We start from the raw sequence: 18,845 nt of genomic DNA, 5'->3' as shown, positions 1-18,845 counted from the left end.
TTGAAACTGGCTTTTGAGACAGGAGGGGTGTGTGTGTGTGTATTGTGTTGCTGGGGATTAAACCCAGGGGCAGTCCACCTCTGAGCTACACCCCTAGTCCAGTTTTTAGTTTTTGTATTTTTGTTTTTGTTTTGGTGGTACTGGGGTTCCTGGAAACCCTTCTACCTCTGGGCTACACTCCCAGATCTATTTTATATTTTTATTTGGAAACAGGGTCTCTCAAGCCAGCATGGCTGGCTTCGAACCTGCACGATCCTCCTGTCTCCACCTCCCAAGAACGGGAATTACAAGTGTGCGCCACCACGCCCAGCGCTTTAGTTTTTGTTTTGAAAGAGGGTCTCACCAGGCTGCTGGGAGTCTCACTACTTGCCGAGGCTGCCCTGGAACCTGCGACCTTCCTGTCTTTGCCTCCCAAGTACTGGGATTGCAGGTGTGCAGCACCACACCTGACTTGATTCTTTTCTGTTTTTATATTAAGTAGCAGCCCACCGCGATGGGTCCATGACAGCACGGCTTCAGGGCAGTATGGCCAACAGATGCCAGTAAAGGGAAGGAGCTGCCGGTGGCCACTTGGGCAGGGCTCTTTAGCCACCTCTGAATAATGCACATCTTAGAGCTTGGTGGAGATCCTCGCGGCAAGGATCCAATGGCCCAGGAAAGCTCAAATGCAGCAGCTCAGCCACTACGGGTCTCAGTGTATCTGTGAAGACACGAGTGTTGAAATAAAATGCCTTCGAGTGTGGCTGCAGCTTGTGGGCTTTGGGGGCCGCTGATCACTCCAAGGTTTCTCGAAGGCAGCAACTCAGGAGTTGAAGAATTCCTCCGTGCTGACCTTTTCTCTCCTACCGCATACCCAGTTCTTGACCAGGACCCAGCAAGAGCTGTGTAAAGTGGCCTTTCTCGCTGGCAGTAGGGAGAGAGGCTTGTGGTAGGGAGGAATCTAACAGCATTTCAGCTATGTTAGCAATTGATTAGGCTTTCATGGACTGGACTAGGACCCCACTGCTCACCATTTCATGTTTCTTTTTCTATAGGGAAAATACAGTTTTCAGAACCGATTTGCAGGAGAATGGTTGGCCAACTCATTTATCACAGTGAAGCGGCATGCCTCTGACACACAGCTTGAAGGCCACAGCTTTGTAAGAAATGTCTCTCCCACTGTGGTGCTGGGGATGGAACCCAGGGGGTTCTGCCTCTGAGCTGCACCCCAGCCTTTTTAGTCTTCTTATTTTGAAACAAGGTCTTGCTAAGTTGCTGAGGCTGGCCTTGAACCTCACTTGTTTTTAGCCCTGCCAACGAGTACTGGCATTCCAGGTGTGCGCCACCACACCCAGCTGCCCTCCACTTTATTTTGTACTGGAGATTGAACCCAGGCATTCTACTTCCAAGCTACATCCCTTGCCCTATTTTATTTTTATTTGGAAACAGGGTCTCTGTAGGTTCACGAGAGTCCCACTACTTGCTGAGGCTGTCCTCATCCCTATGATTCTCCTGTCTCAGCCTTCCAAGTACTGGCACTGCAGGTATGTGCCACTGTGCCCAGCTGATCTCGCCACTTTTTTGCTGGGGATGGAACCCAGGGCATTCTACCTCCAAGCTACACCCCTATCCCTATTTTTTATTTTTATTTTTTTATTTTGAAACAGGGTCTCACTAAATTGCAGATGGCCTCCCTAAGTAGCTGAGGCTGGCCGCGAACCCAGATCCTCCCGTCTCCGCCTCCCAAGTCCTGGGATCGTGCGCCACCAGGCCTGGCTTTCTCTCCATTCTTAAGTTTAGCGGTGACTTCACTGCCTTGCCCAACATTTTCTCCCTTCACTGCGATTGCAGTGAAGGTCAATGCTGACTTACTGAAAACACAAGCAGGACCAGCTGCTGCGGGGAGGGGCTCTCCCTCCTCCTCTCTTTGCCGGCATTTGTTCCGGAAACAGGTCTTGGAGGTTTTCTCCCATAAAGCTAAAGAGAATCTCACATCCATGGATGTATAAGTCCAGTTTAGATAACTAGGTTGTACTTTGCTGTTTCACTTACGAATGATCTTATTAAACTTACTCCAATTCAATTTTCATTATTTTCTTGGTTTTTCAAAATACTCATTTTTTGCTGTTGTGTTTGTTTGTTTGTGTTGTTGTTGTTATGCTGGAGATTGAACCTCGGAGTGTTCTGCTTCTGAGCTACACCCCCAGCCCAGTGTTGTTGTTGCTGATGGCACTGAGGATGGAAACCAGCGGCACTCTACCTCCGAGCTCTACCCCCAGCCCTATTTTATGTTCTTTATTTTGAAACAGGGTCTCACTAAGTTGCAGAAGGTCTCACTTAAGTAGCTGAGGCTACTTGAACCTCAATCCTCCTGTCTCAGCCTCCCAAGTACTAGGATTACAAGCGTAATCAATTTTATTTGTTTATTTATTTATTTATTTTTATTTGTTTATTTTGTTTATTGTGAATTTTATTTGTTTGTTTGTTTATTTAGTTAGTTAGTTGGCACTGGGCGTTGGGCCCAGGAGCATTCTACCTCTCAGCTATACCCCTCGTCCTGTATGTGTATATGTATGTATGTGTATATATTTTGAAACAGGGTCTTGCTAGGTTGCTGAGGCTGGCTGCAAACAACCGGATCCTCCTGACTGAGCCTCCCAGGTAGTAGGATTAATGGTGCGTGCCCATTTTTTAATTTTGAAACAGGGTCTCACAAGTTGCTGAAGATCTCGGGAAGTTGCTAGAGCTGGCCTGCTATCCTCCTGTCTCAGTCTCCCAAGTACACTGTGCCTGGCTTCAAAATACCTTGATAAGCCAGTTTTACCCTGGGAACTTTAGAATTGTAATGGCACATGAATTTACCTCTTAGTTTGTTGTGGTTACAAGCCTTTGTGGTTTCAAGGGTTTTTTTCTGCTCAAAAGATGTTTTCAGTTGTGTTTTACTGCTGAAAGTTTTCTGGTCTGCCTTTTTTTTTCCTTCTTGGTACTGGGGATTGAACCCAGGAGCATTCTACCGCTCAGCTACCTCTGTAGCCCTTTTTATTTTTTGAGATAGAGTCTTACTAAATTACACAGACTGTCCTCCAACCTTGAATCCTCCTGCCTCAGCCTCCCGAGTACTAGAATTACAGGTGTGTGCCACCATGCCTGGCTGGCTTCTGGCTCCTGGCTCTGATCTGCTTTTGTGGGATATTTCAGAGTGTGTGTGTGTGTGTGTGTGTGTGTGTGTGTATTTAGCTGGGGATCAAATCCAGGGGCATTCTACCTCCAAGCTATACCCCAGCCCTATTTTACTTATTTATTTATTTATTTATTTATTTATTTATTTATTTGGTGGCATTGGAATTCCTGGAAGCCCTTCTGCCTCCGGGCTACATTCCCAGACCTATTTTATATTTTTATTTGGAAACAGGGTCTCTTAAGCCAGCAGGGCTGGCTTCGAACCTGCGCGATCCTCCTGTCTCCGCCTCCCAAGCGCGGGGATCGCAAGCGTGCGCCACCACGCCCGGCTACTTTTTTATTTTGAAACCAAGTTTCACTAGGTCGCCGAGAGTCTCGCCAAGTTGCTGAGGCTGGCCTCAATCCTGCAGTCTCCTGTCTCAGCCTCTCACTCCCCCGGCTTTCTTTGTGAGATGGACTCATGTTTGCTGAGTCCACTGACACAGGGATAGGACCATAGAACCATTTTTCCCCCCTTTTAACAAAAAAGTTTAAAAGGAACCTTAAAAGCAATGCGTTGGCCCCTCCTCCTCAGTTTGCATGCACAGAAGCTGAGGCTCAGCAGTAGTAGGGGAGTGTACCAGGATGGAAGAGGAGACTGGTGACAGGTCAGGTCTCCTGCTCTCTGGCACTGGTTATACCAGAGGGTAAGTAAGCCTCTGGTGGTGAGAAGCAGCCAGGATGGGTATGCTGCCCCGCCCCGCCCCATCCCCATCCCTTTGTCCAGCGCCATTAGTCCTACCTCTTACTCCCTCACGGTTGGATGCTTGTCCAGTTAATCTTAAGAAACCAAGGAGAATCTTCTTTTGCATCATCCAGAGCACAAATCACAGGTCCTCTGAGGGCTCTTCCCCTCAACACAGAGCCCTTTTTTAATTAAAAGACTGTAGGTTGCTGGCGTGATGGTGCACACCTGGAATCCCAGCATTTGGGAGGCTGAGACAGGAGGATCACAGCTTCAAAACGAGCCTCAGCAACTAACTTAGGGAGACACTCACCAGCCTTAGCAAGACCGAAGATAAGAAGGACGCCGAAGGTGTAGCTTGGAGGTCGAATGCCTCTGGGTTCAGTCCCCAGTACTAAAAAAAAAAAATGTAGGTAGAGGTAGTTATAGAGACAGATCTTAGTCCTTCCTCTGTTTCTAATGTCAGTGACCTCGAACAAGGCCCTTTCCAAGCTGCAGTACACTTTTGCTCCCCACCTGAATGAGGTGTGTGTTTAGCTTTCCATCTCCAGTAAGGGAGGTGATCGTCTTCAGGCAGCAAAGCGACAAAATGGGTCAGTAATTCACGAAAGGGCGCCCCTGTCAGTGGATCTGCTGGGAACAGAAACCGTGAGGCTTGTAAAAACCCTCCTGCCGGCGGACTCTCCTTCCTTCCTGTGGGGTAAATTATCACCTCCTTTTGTTTAGAACAGGTCTTATGAAGGGCTGGCTTATAAAAGGTTTTGTAGGTTTAGAATTTGGTATTAACAGTTTAATAATTTCCTGACCTTTTGACCAGGGCTTGTTTGGGGCCTGGCGGGGAGGGGTGTCAGGCTCCCAGGAGGAGAGGAGCGGCCAGACTCTCCGAGACTGTTCCCAGCATCTTATGGGTTTCTACTTTAAAACTAGTAGCTGTGGCAGTGTGTTCTCACTAAACGTTTCAGCGTGACGATCATTCAGTACTTTGCTTTTCTCCAATCATGAGGAAGAATGCAGAAGCATTCTGAGAAAGCCCAGGTGCCACAATCTGAAGCCCTGAATTGGAGATTAGTAACTAAGCAGCCCCCTTTGCCATTTGTGTCTTGCGGTGCCAGTTTTTCTATGACGCGTCTGCTTTCATGTGGTGAGAATTAATTTTGTTCAGGGATCTAACGTTCCCATAAACTGGCCTTTGGGTCTAAATGTGGATTGTGAATGCCGCTTGCGTGAGGATGTGTAAAGTGGGGGAAAGTTGAAGAAAATTACTGCTTTGGGGGTAAAAAGTAGAAGAAAAAGAAAAGGATTTTTCAGGGGTGGGTTATTTGTTCCAGTTGGTAATCTTTTGGTCTTGATTAATTATGAGCTCTGCTGAACCCTAGACAATAAAAGCAGAATCATAAGCTTCAATTCAGACTTCAGGGGCTCACCTAGGCGGGCTCCTTCATTCCCACTTTTTGTCTTTTAAGTGCCTGGAACCTCAGCCCTTTGGGACAGATTATCGTGTCTGTGAGAAGTGGATGCATTCTTTTTGGTTTGTGTAAAGTATGTTTATTTTTTTTTATTTTTATTTATTTTTCGTGTGTGGTACTGGGGGTGGAACCCAGAGGCTTTCTACCTCCGGGCTATACTCCCAGACCTATTTTATACTTTATTGGGAAACAGGGTCTCACTAAGTTGCTGAGAGCCTCACTAGGTAGCTGAGACTGGCTTCGAACTTGTGCAATCCTCCTGTCTCAGCCTCCCAAGCGCGGGGATTCCAAGCATGCACCACCACACCTGGCCATTGTTTTTTTAAAGCACTTTACTCAGCCGTGTGTAGTGGCACAGTCCTTTGATCTCAGTACTTGGGTGGCTGAGACAGGAGGATTGCATGTTAAAGGCCAGCCTGAGCAATTTAGCGAAACCCTGTCTCAAAATAAAAAGAGGTAGAGGTGTAACTTGGAGGTAGGATGCTCCTGGGCTCAATTTACCAAAAATGAATGAATGAATGACTTCGCTCATGTTAGAGCTGATCACATTTTAATGATATTTGACAAAAACTCAGAATAATCTCCGATAGATGCCTGGAATGTTAGCGAACTATTAGGATAAAATCTTCCCCTAATTTTCTTAAGTGCTTTAACTGACCTTAAAATGTCCATGTTGCCGGGCGTTGTGGAGCACGCTTGTAATCCCAGCATTTGGGAGGCTGAGACAGTAGGATCTTGGTTCACGGACAGCCTCAGCTACTTAGTGAGGCCCTCCGCAACTCAGTGAAACCCTGTCTCAAAGAGTAAAAAATCGGGCTGGGTGTATAGCTCAGAGGTAGAATGCCCCTGGCTGGGTTCAATTCCCAGCACCACAAAAAAAGAAAAAAAAAACTGTTTATGTTAACATTCAGAGAAAGCTGCATAGAATGCTATGATAAATTTAACGTTATAATAAAATACATATATATGTACCTGTTTTATCTTTTTTCTTTAATAGCTTCCTGGAGCAGGTAGGACCTGAGCATAGTAGGAGAGAAGGTTGTGGTAGTATGAGGCAGTCAAGGCCAATTGAGCAGCCGGGTCTGGCGTGGGGAATTTGCTAGAGGGAAGAACCTAAGTATTTTCTTTAAAAATAATGTTTTAGCCGGGCGTGGTGGCGCACACTTGTAATCCCCACGCTTGGGAGGCTGAGGCAGGAGGATCGCACAGGTTCAAAGCCAGCCTCAGCTACTTAGTGAGGCTCTCAGCAACCTAGTGAGACCCTGTTTCCAAATAAAATATAAAATAGGTCTGGGAGTACAGCCCGGAGGTAGAAAGCCTCTGGGTTCCACCCCTGGTACCACCCAAAAAATAAATAAATAAATAAATAAATAAATAAATAAATAAATAAAAATAATGTTTTAAACATGGAATATTAAAATGCATGGAACTGTAATTTTTAAGTTTTTTCTAATTATATTACATTCACCTTAAAATCTCCAGATATAGTCTTATTGGAGGATAGTATGAATTTAATTATGTGAAGCCAGAGTTTTCACCCAAAAATAATTGCAAATATGTTCTAGAGCCTGCTACTGATTTGCCCACTGTACTGATGAATAAGGACACCAAGAAACCCACCTAGGATTTCGGAGGCCTCTACCCAGGAATCTCCAGCTGCCTGGTCCCCCAGGTTAGGATGTGGGCTGTTGTGAAGAACTCAAATTTCAAGAAAGCGGTTGCTTGCTATATTTGAACCACAGTCAAGAAGCTGCCTGTCTCTCGGGCTTGAGCTGAGCTCCCGCAGGCCTTTCTCCTGCAGGGTTCATGACTCATAAGAGGAGCCTGCGCAGTAAACTTTTCGTTGCCACAGGGAGAATGGCCAAAGAGCCCTCTCTTAAAACCCTACCTTAGACACAGCCCCAAAACTTGCCTCTTCAGGTGCGGAAGCTGAGATTTCCATCAGTGACCACTTCACTGCTGGTGTTTGAAGCCTCTCCTGTCTGTGATCTCACAGATCAGCCCGGATGCTGCAGGTTGTCACTGACTGTGGGTCCTAGATGGGTAATGTTCATGGGGTTTTGGATGTAAGTACTGAATTTAATTGTTGGCTGAAGGGGTTTGGTTATTTCAAAACAAAGCAAAATCCAAAAAACTCTAGCTCTGACCCTTAAGACTTTTTTTTTTTTTTTTTTTGAACTAGGGACTAGGGATTGAACCAGAGGCATTCTACCTCCAAGCCACACCCCTAGCCCGATTTTTTATTTCTTACTTGGAAACAGGGTCTCACTGGGTTGCTGAGAGACTTGCAAAGTTGCCAAAGCTGGCTTTGAACCTATGATTCTCTTAGCTCAGCCTTCTAAGTATTGGAATTACAAGTGTGCACCATCACACCTGACTTTAAAACATTTTTGATATGCTAAAAAAGTAAACTGGACATGGTGGCACATGCACTTGTGAGGTTGAGGCAGGAAGGTTGTAGGTTCGAGGACAGCCTCAGTAACTTAGTGAGACTTTTGGCAAACCTGTGAGACTCTATTTCAAAAAATAATAATAATAATAATTTTAAAAAGGGGTTAGGGACCAGGCGTGGTGGTGCATGCTTGTAATCCCAGCATTTGGGAGGCTGAGACAGGAGGATCGTGGTTGGCAGACAGCCTTAGCTACTATTTAGTGAGGCCCTTTGCAACTCAGTGAGACCCTGTTTCAAAATAAAGAATAAAAAATAGGGCTGGCGGCGTAGCTCAGAGGTAGAACGCCCCTGGGTTCCATCCCCAATACTGGGGAGAAAAAAAAAAAAAAAGAAAAGGAGGTTAAGGGTATAACTTGGAGGTTCAATCTGGGTATAACCCACAGTATCAAAAGAAAAAGGGAGGGAGGGAAAAAGAAAAAGAAGGAAAGAAGGAAGGAGAGAAAGCCAACAGTGTGGGTAGAATCCAGCCAGATTTTTTTTCTCCTGTGTGGGGTTTATGTTTGTTGAGGCTGCAGGAGGTATATACCTTAGGGGAGAAATTAACCACTGTGTTCTAAACACAGCACAGTAGACTGAGTCTAATGAAACTTCACAAACCTTGTTAAAAAGTAAGGCAGCCAGCGGCATCTTCAGCGGTTCCCAGCGCCTGCGCACCGCCTGCCGGGGCATCTCACCCGTATTCAGTCCGTGGGTCCCTAGGACTGGGGCTCTGTGCGGGGGCTGCTGGGAGCCACCGCAGTGTCCCCCAGCCTGCTGCAGTGTCAGCGCAGCACTCCCAGGCTGCGGCGATGTTGGAGGGTCCCGATTGTCTGCCGGTACTTCTCTAACGATTTCCTGCAAAGCCGCTTAAGCCTCTGGAAAGCTCACGGTTGACTTCCAGCCCTGGTCTTTGTTCCATTGTGTCTCGGCTTCATTTCCTTTTCTTGGCCATTATGGGTCACAGGACACTGCAGCAGAGAGAGACCAAACTGGTGACAGGCACCCTGGCCTCACCTGGGGAGGACTGGCCCAGTGTCCATTCCACTCCCAAGGACGCCTGCGGGGCAGGGTTGGCCGTGTTAGAGTGTGCAGCCTGCAGGTGTGCAGCAGCGCTCCAAGACTGGAAAATATGAATGTGGTGAACTGTGATTGAAAGGGAAGTGTTATACAGGCACATAGCATGCTAAATCAGCACTGTGGTAAGCAAGACACGGCATTCAGATGTGTTTGTTCCTTTGTTTTGGTACTGGGGATTGAACCCAGAGGCACTCTACCTCCAAGATACTCCCACCACTCCATATTATTTCTTATTTGGAAATAGGGTCTCACTGGGTTGCTGAGAGCCTCACTAAGTTGTGGAAATTTTCTCGAACCTGTGATCCCCGTCTCAGCCTCCCAAGTCCTGGGATTATTACGCCCGATGCAGGGTTTTTTTCTTTTTTTTTTAAGTATTTTTGTGTATAAATTTATATGCACATGTGTAACTGGAGATTGAATTCAGGGACCTTCTACCTCTGAGCTATATCTCCAGTTCTATTTTATTCTATTAAAACAGGGTCTCAGCCAGGTGTGGTGGCATACCCTTGTAATCCCAGTACTTGGGAAGCTGAGACAGGACGATCACAGGTTTGCAGCCAGCCTCAGCACATGTGAGGCCCTGTCTCAAAGTAAAGAATAAAGCTGGGGTTAGGAGTGTAGCTCAGAGATAGAATGCCCCAGGTTCAATCCCCAATTCTTTAAAAATAAATAAATAAATGAATAAATAAATAAATAAATAAATAAATAAATAAAAACAGGGTCTTGATGAGTTGCCAAGGGTAACTCTTTAAGTTGTAGAGACTGGTTTCGAACCTACAGTTCTCCCAAGTACTGGGATCGCAAGCACATACCTCCATGCCTGTCTTGTATTGAAATTTCCATGGGAAATTTTAAATACTAGAGGCTCGTGCCTAATAAACTTTGACTTACCAAGATTAGTTCTAAAGAAGATTTATAACCGGGTATGGTGGCTCATGCCTGTAACCCAGCACTTCAGAGGCTGAGACAGGAGGATCACAGGTTCAGGGCCAGCCTCAGCAACTTTAGCAAGGCCCTGTTTCAAAATAAAAAAGGGCTGGGGATATAGGTTGGAGGTAGAATGTCCCTGGGGTTCAATCTCTAGTATAAGAGAGAGAGGGACAGAATAAATATGAATGATTTGTAAATAACTAAGTTTAATAATCATTCATATTTCAAATATCAATTGCTACCAGTGTCGTTTGTGATAACAGAGAACATGGCCCTCTGTTTGCATGGGGAGTGGTGTGTGGGTGAGTAGTTTTATTTATATGCTCCTTGTAACTAGGGTAACTAAGTAGCATCAACAGCAAAGATGCTGGGCTTATCCAAGGCCTGTGAGGATGAGGATGGTCACGCCCTTACCTCCCCCTCCACGGTCAGCCTTGGGCACAGAGGACCCTACTGACCCTGGGAACAGCAGAACTTCGGCTTGTGGCACAAGTTTTCTGTGGCTTTGTTCACCGATTCAGAGCCCAATACAGAGTGAAGGAAGAAAAGCTAGTGGTACCCTAGAGGGCTCAGGATTCTCACACGGAAGCAGGCCCCTGGGCTCCTAGGCTGATTGGTTCCTGGATAAAGGTTAGGTCCCCAGTTCATTGGAAAGCAGAGGCCTGGCACATGTCTTTTAGGTACCATGTTATATCTTGGGGTTCTGTTCCTGAAAACTCATTTCGTATGATTAAAAAACACCCTAAACTGATCGTGCAGATAAAACATACCAGAGTGGTGGTGTAACCTTTGGGGGCAGGGGTGCTCTGCAGGGGCAGGATTAGTCACGGCATCTGGGCAGGGCAGGGACGCGGTGCGGCGGCCTAAGGGCCGGCTCCCTCCTCCTGGCAGTGTGGTCACTAGCATCTCGCCCTGGCATCGCGGGTTCAGACTCAGGTGACTAAGGTCACCTGATCTAGTACATCGGCTCTTTCCTAGCAGATACTGACTCTCCGACTATAATTTCACTTTTGAGTTGTTTGCTTTGTACCAGGCATTGAACCCAGGAGCAGTTTACTTCTGAGCTACACCCCGGCCCTTTTTATTTCTTTATTTTGAAACAGGGTCTTAACTCAGTTGCTGAGGGCCTCACCAAGTTGCTGAGGCTGACCTCAAACCTGTGATCCTCCTGTCTTAGCTTCCCAAGCACTGGGATTACAGGCGTAAACCACCACGCTTGGCTGGGAAGCCTTTTTCTTAAGCCTTCCCTAACTCTGATAATGTGCACACCAATTCTTTTTATGAAACAAATATTTACTGCTCAGAAAGTGTCTTTTCTGCTTCACAGCGCCCACTTCTTGGTGTTGAAGAGAGAGTCGGTGTTTTCCCCAGGCCGGCCCACTGTCAGAAATGGCATCTTTGCAAATGAGTCCCTCTCCCTCAGGAATTAGTGAGCTCTTCTTAACAGTTTGCTGTCGTGACTTACCCTGACCACACAAACAGTCCACATTTCGGCAACTAATATAAAGGCCCTATTTCCTGTGGCATTAGGCTTGCAGAGCCAGTCTTCTGCCTCTAGTGAGGGAAACTGCAGAGCAGACTCTCTTAGCGCCCTGCATAAAACCACATTCTGTATAACTTTTGTTGCCCATCAAGTTCAGAATATATACATTTATTTATATATACATATACCAGGGCAATCCACTTTTTTTGGTACTGGGGATTCTACCTCAGACCTGCCCTCCAGCCCTAGTGTTGTGTGTGTGTGTGTGTGTGTGTGTGTGTGGTATTGGGGTTCCTGGAAACCCTTCTACCTCTGGGCTAAACCCCAAGACCTACTTTATAATTTTTTATTTGGAAACAGGGTCTCGTAAGCCAGGGCGGCTGGCTTCAAACCTGCGCGATCCTCCTGTCTCTGCCTCCCAAGCGCGGGGATTACAAGCGTGCGCCACCACGTCCGGCCCTCTAGCCCTATTTTATTTATTTTGAAACAGGTTCTTGCTAAGTTGCTGGGGGTCTCGCTAAGTTGTTTAGACAGGCCTCAAACTTGCGATCCTCTGGTCTTAGCCTCCCAAGGACTGAGAATGCAGGAGTGCCCCACCACGACAGTGGACACTCACAAAAACGCCACCGGACCTAATAAATAGACTATGACTTATACCTTTGGCTTCTCGATGCATTTGATTCTGCCGAAACATTTTATTGATTCATTCTCCAGAGATCACTAGATATATTTTTATGTGTAGATATGTATATATCATATCCACATATATTTTGCACACTCATGTCATCTACATATGTGTGTGTGATTCGATGTAACCTAAGAACCTTCATAAATCTATAGGACAAGAAAGACCGGGGCGCAGGGATGTGATTCAAACAAGGCACCTGGAGAAGCTGGTGACGTTTGGCTCAGTGCTGTCTGGGCATTGGGCCGGAGAGGCTGGGATCTGGGCTGATCCCCCCCCAGGGTCTGGTAAAGTGGGGAAGAGCGGAAGGAAGGCTGGAAGGAAGTGAGTTTAGCATAATGGAGAGATAAAGAAGCCTCGTAATCAGATAAGGACTGGTGATGAGGTAGGGGTGGGGAGGAATTTATAGGGGTGTAAAAGTTCAGATCTGCCTCCCTGGAAGGGCGGGCAGCCTCCCAGGGCCAGCTCTCCGCGGCCTACAGATCGCCGTCCTCTCCAGGGGCCCTGCCTGCCTCATGCCGTCACGCTTGGTCTTTCTGAAACCGACCCGTGCTGAGAGATGCAGGAGCCCCAGTTCCCTGCGCAGCGCCCCGCCCCGCACTCTGACAGCCGAGGCGGGTCTGTGAACTGACTCCTCAGTGGAGGTGGGGCGTGGGGGTAAAGGATCTGTTTTTGCCATCAATGCCAGCCTTTCAGCAAAAATAATGATGGCTGCCACTCATCTGGCTTCTCTGGCCCTGGCACTTGGCCGTTATCATTGCCTTTAAGCAGCAGGGTAGATCCTGTCTTTATCTTGCAGAAGAAGAAACTGAAGCCCAGAAAGTGTGTGTGTGTGTGTGTGTGTGTGTGTGTGTGTGTGTGTGTGTGTGACAGACAGTCAAACCCAGAGACACTCAAACTCTGAGCTACACCCTCAACCCCATTTTTTTTATTTTGAAACAATCTCACTAAATTGTGGAGGTCCTGATTAAATGGTTGAAGCTGACCCTGAACCTGTAATCCTCCTATCTCAGCCTCCCACATATTATTGGAATTACAGGCAAGCACCACCACACGTGTGTGTGTGTGTGTGTGTGTGTGTGTGTGTGTGTGTGTGTTGCTGGAGATTGAGCCCAGGGTATTCTACTTCCAAGCTATACCCCAGTCCGGCATTATTTTTATTTCTGAAACAGGATCCCACTAGGTTGGTGAGAGCCTTTGAACCCACAGTCCTCCTGTCTCAGCCTCCCAAGCACCGGGTGTATGCCTCTACCCCGGGCTTGAAGTATGCTTTCTTCTTTTTTTTCTTTTCTTTTCTTTTTCTTTTTTCTTTTCTTTTTTCTGGTGGTACTGGGGTTCCTGGAAGCCCTTCTACCTCCGGGCTACACTCCCAGACCCGTTTTATACTTTTTATTTGGAAACAGGGTCTCTTAAGCCAGCGAGGCTGGCTCCGAACCAGCGCGATCCTCCTGTCTCCGCCTCCCAGGCGCGGGGATGACAAGCGCGCGCCACCGCGCCCGGCTGAAGCGTGCTTTCTTTACTGTGTGCGCACAGACTCTTGCAGCTCCTTTGTTTACTTTTATGACGTGGCCTTCTTCAAATCTGGAGAAACCTCGGAACATGTATGCTGAGGTCTCAGACTTCATCTGCGGCGCTAGCTGGGATTGAAGTGGTCCCTTCTCTGCCTGCCTACTCTGCCATCGCTCATTGCCGCCTCGTGCGCCTACTAGAGTGGTCGAGGGACAGGCACATTGACGTTGGGAACATAAAGCTTTTTCCTGACGTGGAAGAGCTCTGGGCCAGCCAGTGTCACTCATAACCCAGCTGAAGACCGCTCTTGCCCAGTGGTGGGTGCTCTTGCGGGTGACGCTGTTTGTCTGGGTGGCTCTGCCCCCGTCCAGGCTTGGGCCCCATTCGGTTAGTGTCCGGGCCCACATCTGAAGCCCCACCAGGTCCTTGCCAGCGCACTGTGTGCCCAGCTGCCAGGGTCAGAAGTTTTATGACAATGGTGGCATGTTTTGAAAATGTTTCTAAGGCACCCGGTGGCATTTTCCTAGCACAGATTTTTAAAAAGAATCTGACGGTGACCTGTAATTCCAGGGAGGCTGAGATATAGGAGGTTTGCAGACCCTGTTTCAAATAAGGGTCAGAGATAGAATGCCTCTGGATTTCATTCCTGGTACCAAAAAAAAAGCAAAGAATGTCTCCTCGCCCTTCCTGTCCCATCCCCCACCCAACAAACCCCTGCATCTGTTTTAAACAGATGTTGTTTAATTCTTTCCAGAAAGAGGGGGAGGGGAGGCGGGAAGGGAGTGTTCCTCTGCTCTACCTTTCAGCAGTAGAGCTCCTTGTCCTCTCTGCTCTGGGCAGGCGAGGTGCCTGAGTGATGTCAGTAAGCCACAGATGGGAAGTCCGGCGGCCACCACGCAGCTGGATTCCCCAGTCGCCGGGCTCGGCACTTCATCCCAGGCCAGGCTTAAGTAGCCAGGTAGTGCCGGATGCAGGAGATGGGCGCTGGGGGTTCTTCCTGCCCGCCCCGCCCCGCCAGCGCAGGAGTCTGTGCTCTGGGAAGGCACCGGCCAGGAGGATGGAGTCAGGAAGGAGGATGCCATAGCATGCCGGCAAAGTCCAAAGGAGTGGTCCTTATAATCTGGAAATAAACAGTGGGGTGTTTGGTTTGGTTAGATTTAGTGGTTCTGGGGATCAAATCCAGGGCATTCTACCTCTGAGCTACAAACTCAGCACTTTTTTTTTTTTACTTTGAAACAGGGTCTTGCTAAACTGTCAAGGCTGACCTCCAATCTGCAATCCTCCCAGCTCAGCCTCCCAAGTGCTAGGATTACAGGTGAGCACCGCCGGGCTCACATGTTCTTAGTGTCTGGGATCTCAGCGCACATCCCTGCAGACCTGAGATGTGCCGTGTGTAATTGTTGCATGTACTTCTACTTGTGCAGCCTTGTGATTTTTTTTAATTCAGTTTCCCAGTTAAAGAAAAGGAAATCTTCATGGCTTTCCTTATGGTTCATAAGCACTCGAGTACTGAACACTTTGTATTTTTATAGGGACTCTGCTAGCTACAGATACGTTTCTTAAGCCAGGCTCATATTGTGTCTAAGCCATTCATTCCGTAATCTAGCAGCATGCCAGGTCCCACTCTGGGCTCTGGGGTCACCTCATTAAACTAGAAGAGCAAAGTCCTTGCTCATAGGCAGTTTGCATCCCAGCAGGAGAAAAATGAGATACTACAGAGCAGGCTGGATGAGAAGACCAAGAGGGGGAGGGTGCTGCTTTATTAGAACAGTGTGGGGCTTCTTCTCTAATGAAATAACAATGGGCAGAGACTGAGTGAAATGAGGGGATGAGCTGAACACTGGAAAGGTAGAAATGAGGTTTTAAGTGGAAGAGACAGAGAGCAAGTGCCGGGGCCCCGCAGCAGGAATGGGCTTCATGTGGAGGCCCATCCAGGAGGCCGCGGGCAGACGTGGACAGGCAGGGAGAGGCGGAGGCAAGGGCGCACCGTGCTCGGAAGCTGCTGGAGGGTTTGAGTATGTCACCGTCTAATCAGTTTCTGGAAAAGGACATGCACGCATGGAGGAAGTGCCAGTTGGGAGGCCACTGCCGTGATCCCAGTGGAGAGCGATGGCTCTGTGTTGATGGAGGTGGGAAAGTGGCTTCTGGATCTATCTGGAAAGGAGAACCAGATGTGTGGGGCCGTGTTGGTGTTCAGTCTGATCCATGAGATGCCCAAGCAGGGAAATCACACGGGCACTGGCTTGCAGGGCCGGGATGGGAATACGATTGCGGACACCGTCAGCCGAGCAGGTGTTTGCGGGAGGAGCCTGCCCGGCCAGGCCGGCCACAACTGCAGGAGGAGAGAGGCAGAGATGACTGGTTCAGGGTGAGAGGCATGAAGGTGTGGGTCTCTTCTGATGGCGTCTAGTTTCTCAGTGAAACAAAAGCAAGCTCGTCCCTCTTCTGAGAGCGAGCGTTTGGCAGTGCTGGGGACAGACTGAGCAGATGTAGCATCATGCAGGTGGCACCAGAGGATTCACTGGGGGTTAATCGTTAGGACTTTAAAACAAGGTCTGTGAGCAGCAGAATGGGATTTCCACCCCGCCGCGGCCAGCAGCCTGGGTGTGGAAGGGAGTAGAGAGGTGGGGGAACTCAGCAAGGTTGGTTGTGCCAGGCAGTTAAAAGCAGGGTGTGTGCAGAGGAATATTGGATCACTGTAGACCCTGGGGCTCGTGTTGGGTAGAGAAGCAAAGTGAGGACCTGCTGCCTCTGTGGAAAGCAGAGGGAAGGCAGCCATGGCTCAGAACATGAGTCAGTGGTAGTTGGAGTCTGGAGGGAGGAGGTACAGAGTAAGGAGGTAATGGTTGGGAAGCAGGACCTCTCTCTCTCTCTCTCTCTCTCTCTCTCTCTCTCTCTCTCTCTCTCTCTCTCTCTCGTACCTAGGATTAAATCCAGACACATTCTAACTTCAAGCTATACCCCTAGCCTTTATTTACTTATTTTTCCTTTATTTTTGTGGTATTGAGACTTGAGCCCAGAGGCATTCTGTCTCTGAGCTAAACCCTAGGCCAATTTCATTTCTTAATTGGAAACAGGGTCTCACTTAGGGTGCTGAGATCCTCTGGGCTCAACTAAATTGCTGAGGCTGTCCTTGAATCTGAGATCCTCCTGTCTCAGTCTCCCAAGTACTAGGATTACAAGTGTGTGTCACCACGCCTGGCTTTATTTTTTTATTTTGAGATGGAGTCTTGTTAAATTGTTGATGGTCTCCCTAGGTTATTGAGAGTCTCACTAAGTTGCTGAGACTGTGCTCAAAACTGTGATCCTCCTGTCTCAGCTTCTCAAGTACTGGGATTATAGGAATGCGCCACCATGCCTGGCTAAAGATGCTGACAGTTGAGGTTTGGAGGTGGTGCAGCTGTTGGGAATAAGGTCAAGGGTTGGCCTGCGCATGGGGTTCTGTGGTTGGGTGCAAAACAAAGGCACTAGAGGGAGAAAGTCCCAGTGAGCCAGCTGTGGTGGCGCACACTTGTAATCCCAGTACCTGGGAGGCTGAGGCCAGAGGATCGCAGGTTCGTGGCCAGCTTCTGCAACTTAGTGAGGCCCTGTTTCAGAATAAAAGGGGGTTGGAGGTATAGCTCCAAGGTAGAATCTCCCTGGATTCAACAACAACAACAACAACAACAACAACAACAACAACACACACACACACACACACACACACCATTAACTTAAAAGGCCAAGAAATCAGAAGGATGCTCAGAATCAGTAATGAAATGACCAAGTATTATGGCGGCGATCATGGCAGAGAGGTGGAGGGAGAGTGAGCCTGGCTGCTCACCTCTTCAGGGGTCTGGGGGCCAAGGGTGACCCGGAGCTGTAGAAGACTGAGGATGGCATGGTCCAGTGTCTGAGCTTCTGAGGAAGGGAGGGAGGGTGAAGAGCCCGCAACGGAAGTCCCTGCCCCGCGTCTAGGCTTCGTGGATCCTACAGAAGCACCTTCTACTTTATGTAGGTTAAGAAAGTGGGGGGGGGGGGGGGAGCCGGGCGTGGTGGCGCACGCTTGTAATCCCAGCATTTGGGAGGCAGAGACAGGAGGATCGCGCAGGTTCGAAGCCAGCCGCGCGCGCTGGCTTAGGAGACCCTGTTTCCAAATAAAAATATAAAATAGGTCTGGGAGTGTAGCCAGGAGGTAGAAGGGCTTCCAGGAACCCCAGTACCACAAAAATAAATAAATAAATAGACTAAAAAATAGGACCAGGGGTGTAGCTCAGAGATAGAATGTCCCTGGGTTCCATCCCCAGTACTGTGAAAAAAGAAAGAAAAGAAAGAAAAGGAGGGAGGGAGGGGAGGGGAAGAGAGGAGAGGGAGAGGGAGGGGAGAGGAGAAAAGAAAAGAAAAGTAAAGTGAGGGGCGGTGCAGTGGTACACACCTATAGTACTAGTTCATGGGAAGCTGAGACAGGAGGATTGAGGTTTGAGGCCAATCTCAGCAATGTAGTAAGACTCCTAGCAGCCTAGTGAGACCCTGTTTCAAAACAAAACAAAAAAATAGAAAAAATAACTTGGAATTCGAATGCCTCTAGGTTCAATCTCCAGGACCCAGTACCAAAAAGAGCAAAAGAAACATTTTCAAAGTTACCAGAACAGGCAGATTCACAGGGACAGAAAGCTCAGGGTGGTGGCCAGGACTGAGGTGTGCAGGGAGGAGACAGTGGAGTTGGTGTTTGATGGGTACAGAGATTATTTTGGGATACTGAAAAGGCTCTGGAGGTGGATGTGAATATGCTGAGTGTCACTGATGTCAACACCTAAAATGTGCTTTGGGGAGAGGGTGGGGAGTGAACCCAGAGCGTTCTACCTCCAAGCTGTATCTTCAGCCTGATTTTTTTTTTTTTTTTTTTGAAACAGGGTCTTATTAAGTTGCTGAGGCTGGCTCAAACCTGTCTCTGCCTCCCAAGTACTCCTGTCTCTGCCTCCCAAGTACTGGAATTACAAGTGTGCCCGGCTCTTACCATAACTTTTTTTTTTTTTTTTTTGCGGGTCTGGGGATGGAACCCAGGGACAAATGACCTCCAAGCTACACCCCCTGCCCTATTTTTTATTCTTTATTTTGAAACCGGGTCTCACTGAGTTGCAGAGGGCCTCACTAAGTAGCTGAGGCCGTCCGCGAACCACGATCCTCCGGGTTTCAGCCTCCCGTATGCTGAGATTACAAGCGTGCACCACCACGCCCCGCTCTTACCATCATTTTTAAAAACCAAAGGAATGGGCCAGGAGAAGATGAGGAAGTTAGGGGCTGTTGGGCCTTGAGTCCTGGGGACCCAGGTTGGGAGGATGTTGGGTCATGGTGGAGTCAGAGCCACTGGAGGTCACGGGAAATCTGGGTGGCTTCGCCGT

The 18,845-nt window shown here is 48.2% G+C and overlaps 1 protein-coding gene across 1 annotated transcript in view; it reads left to right on the top strand.

The window, feature by feature from the left end:
- Positions 1–18,845, top strand: part of SPRED2 (sprouty related EVH1 domain containing 2) — a gene marked incomplete at both ends in the record, with an annotated part of 121,296 nt that overhangs the window by 59,676 nt on the left and 42,775 nt on the right. Inside the window, 3 exons of the mRNA XM_080711378.1 lie at positions 13,780–13,851; positions 14,305–14,326; positions 15,565–15,832. Of these exons, the coding sequence (XP_080567504.1) occupies positions 13,780–13,851; positions 14,305–14,326; positions 15,565–15,832 (362 nt within the window). The remainder of the gene's footprint in view (positions 1–13,779; positions 13,852–14,304; positions 14,327–15,564; positions 15,833–18,845) is intronic.

Source organism: Muscardinus avellanarius (assembly GCF_963383645.1).
Source record: "Muscardinus avellanarius genome assembly, chromosome: 15".
Classification (NCBI taxonomy): Eukaryota; Metazoa; Chordata; class Mammalia; order Rodentia; family Gliridae; genus Muscardinus; species Muscardinus avellanarius.
The sequence above is the reverse complement of the archived record's forward strand: the minus strand, read 5'-3'. Positions and strand labels throughout refer to the sequence as shown.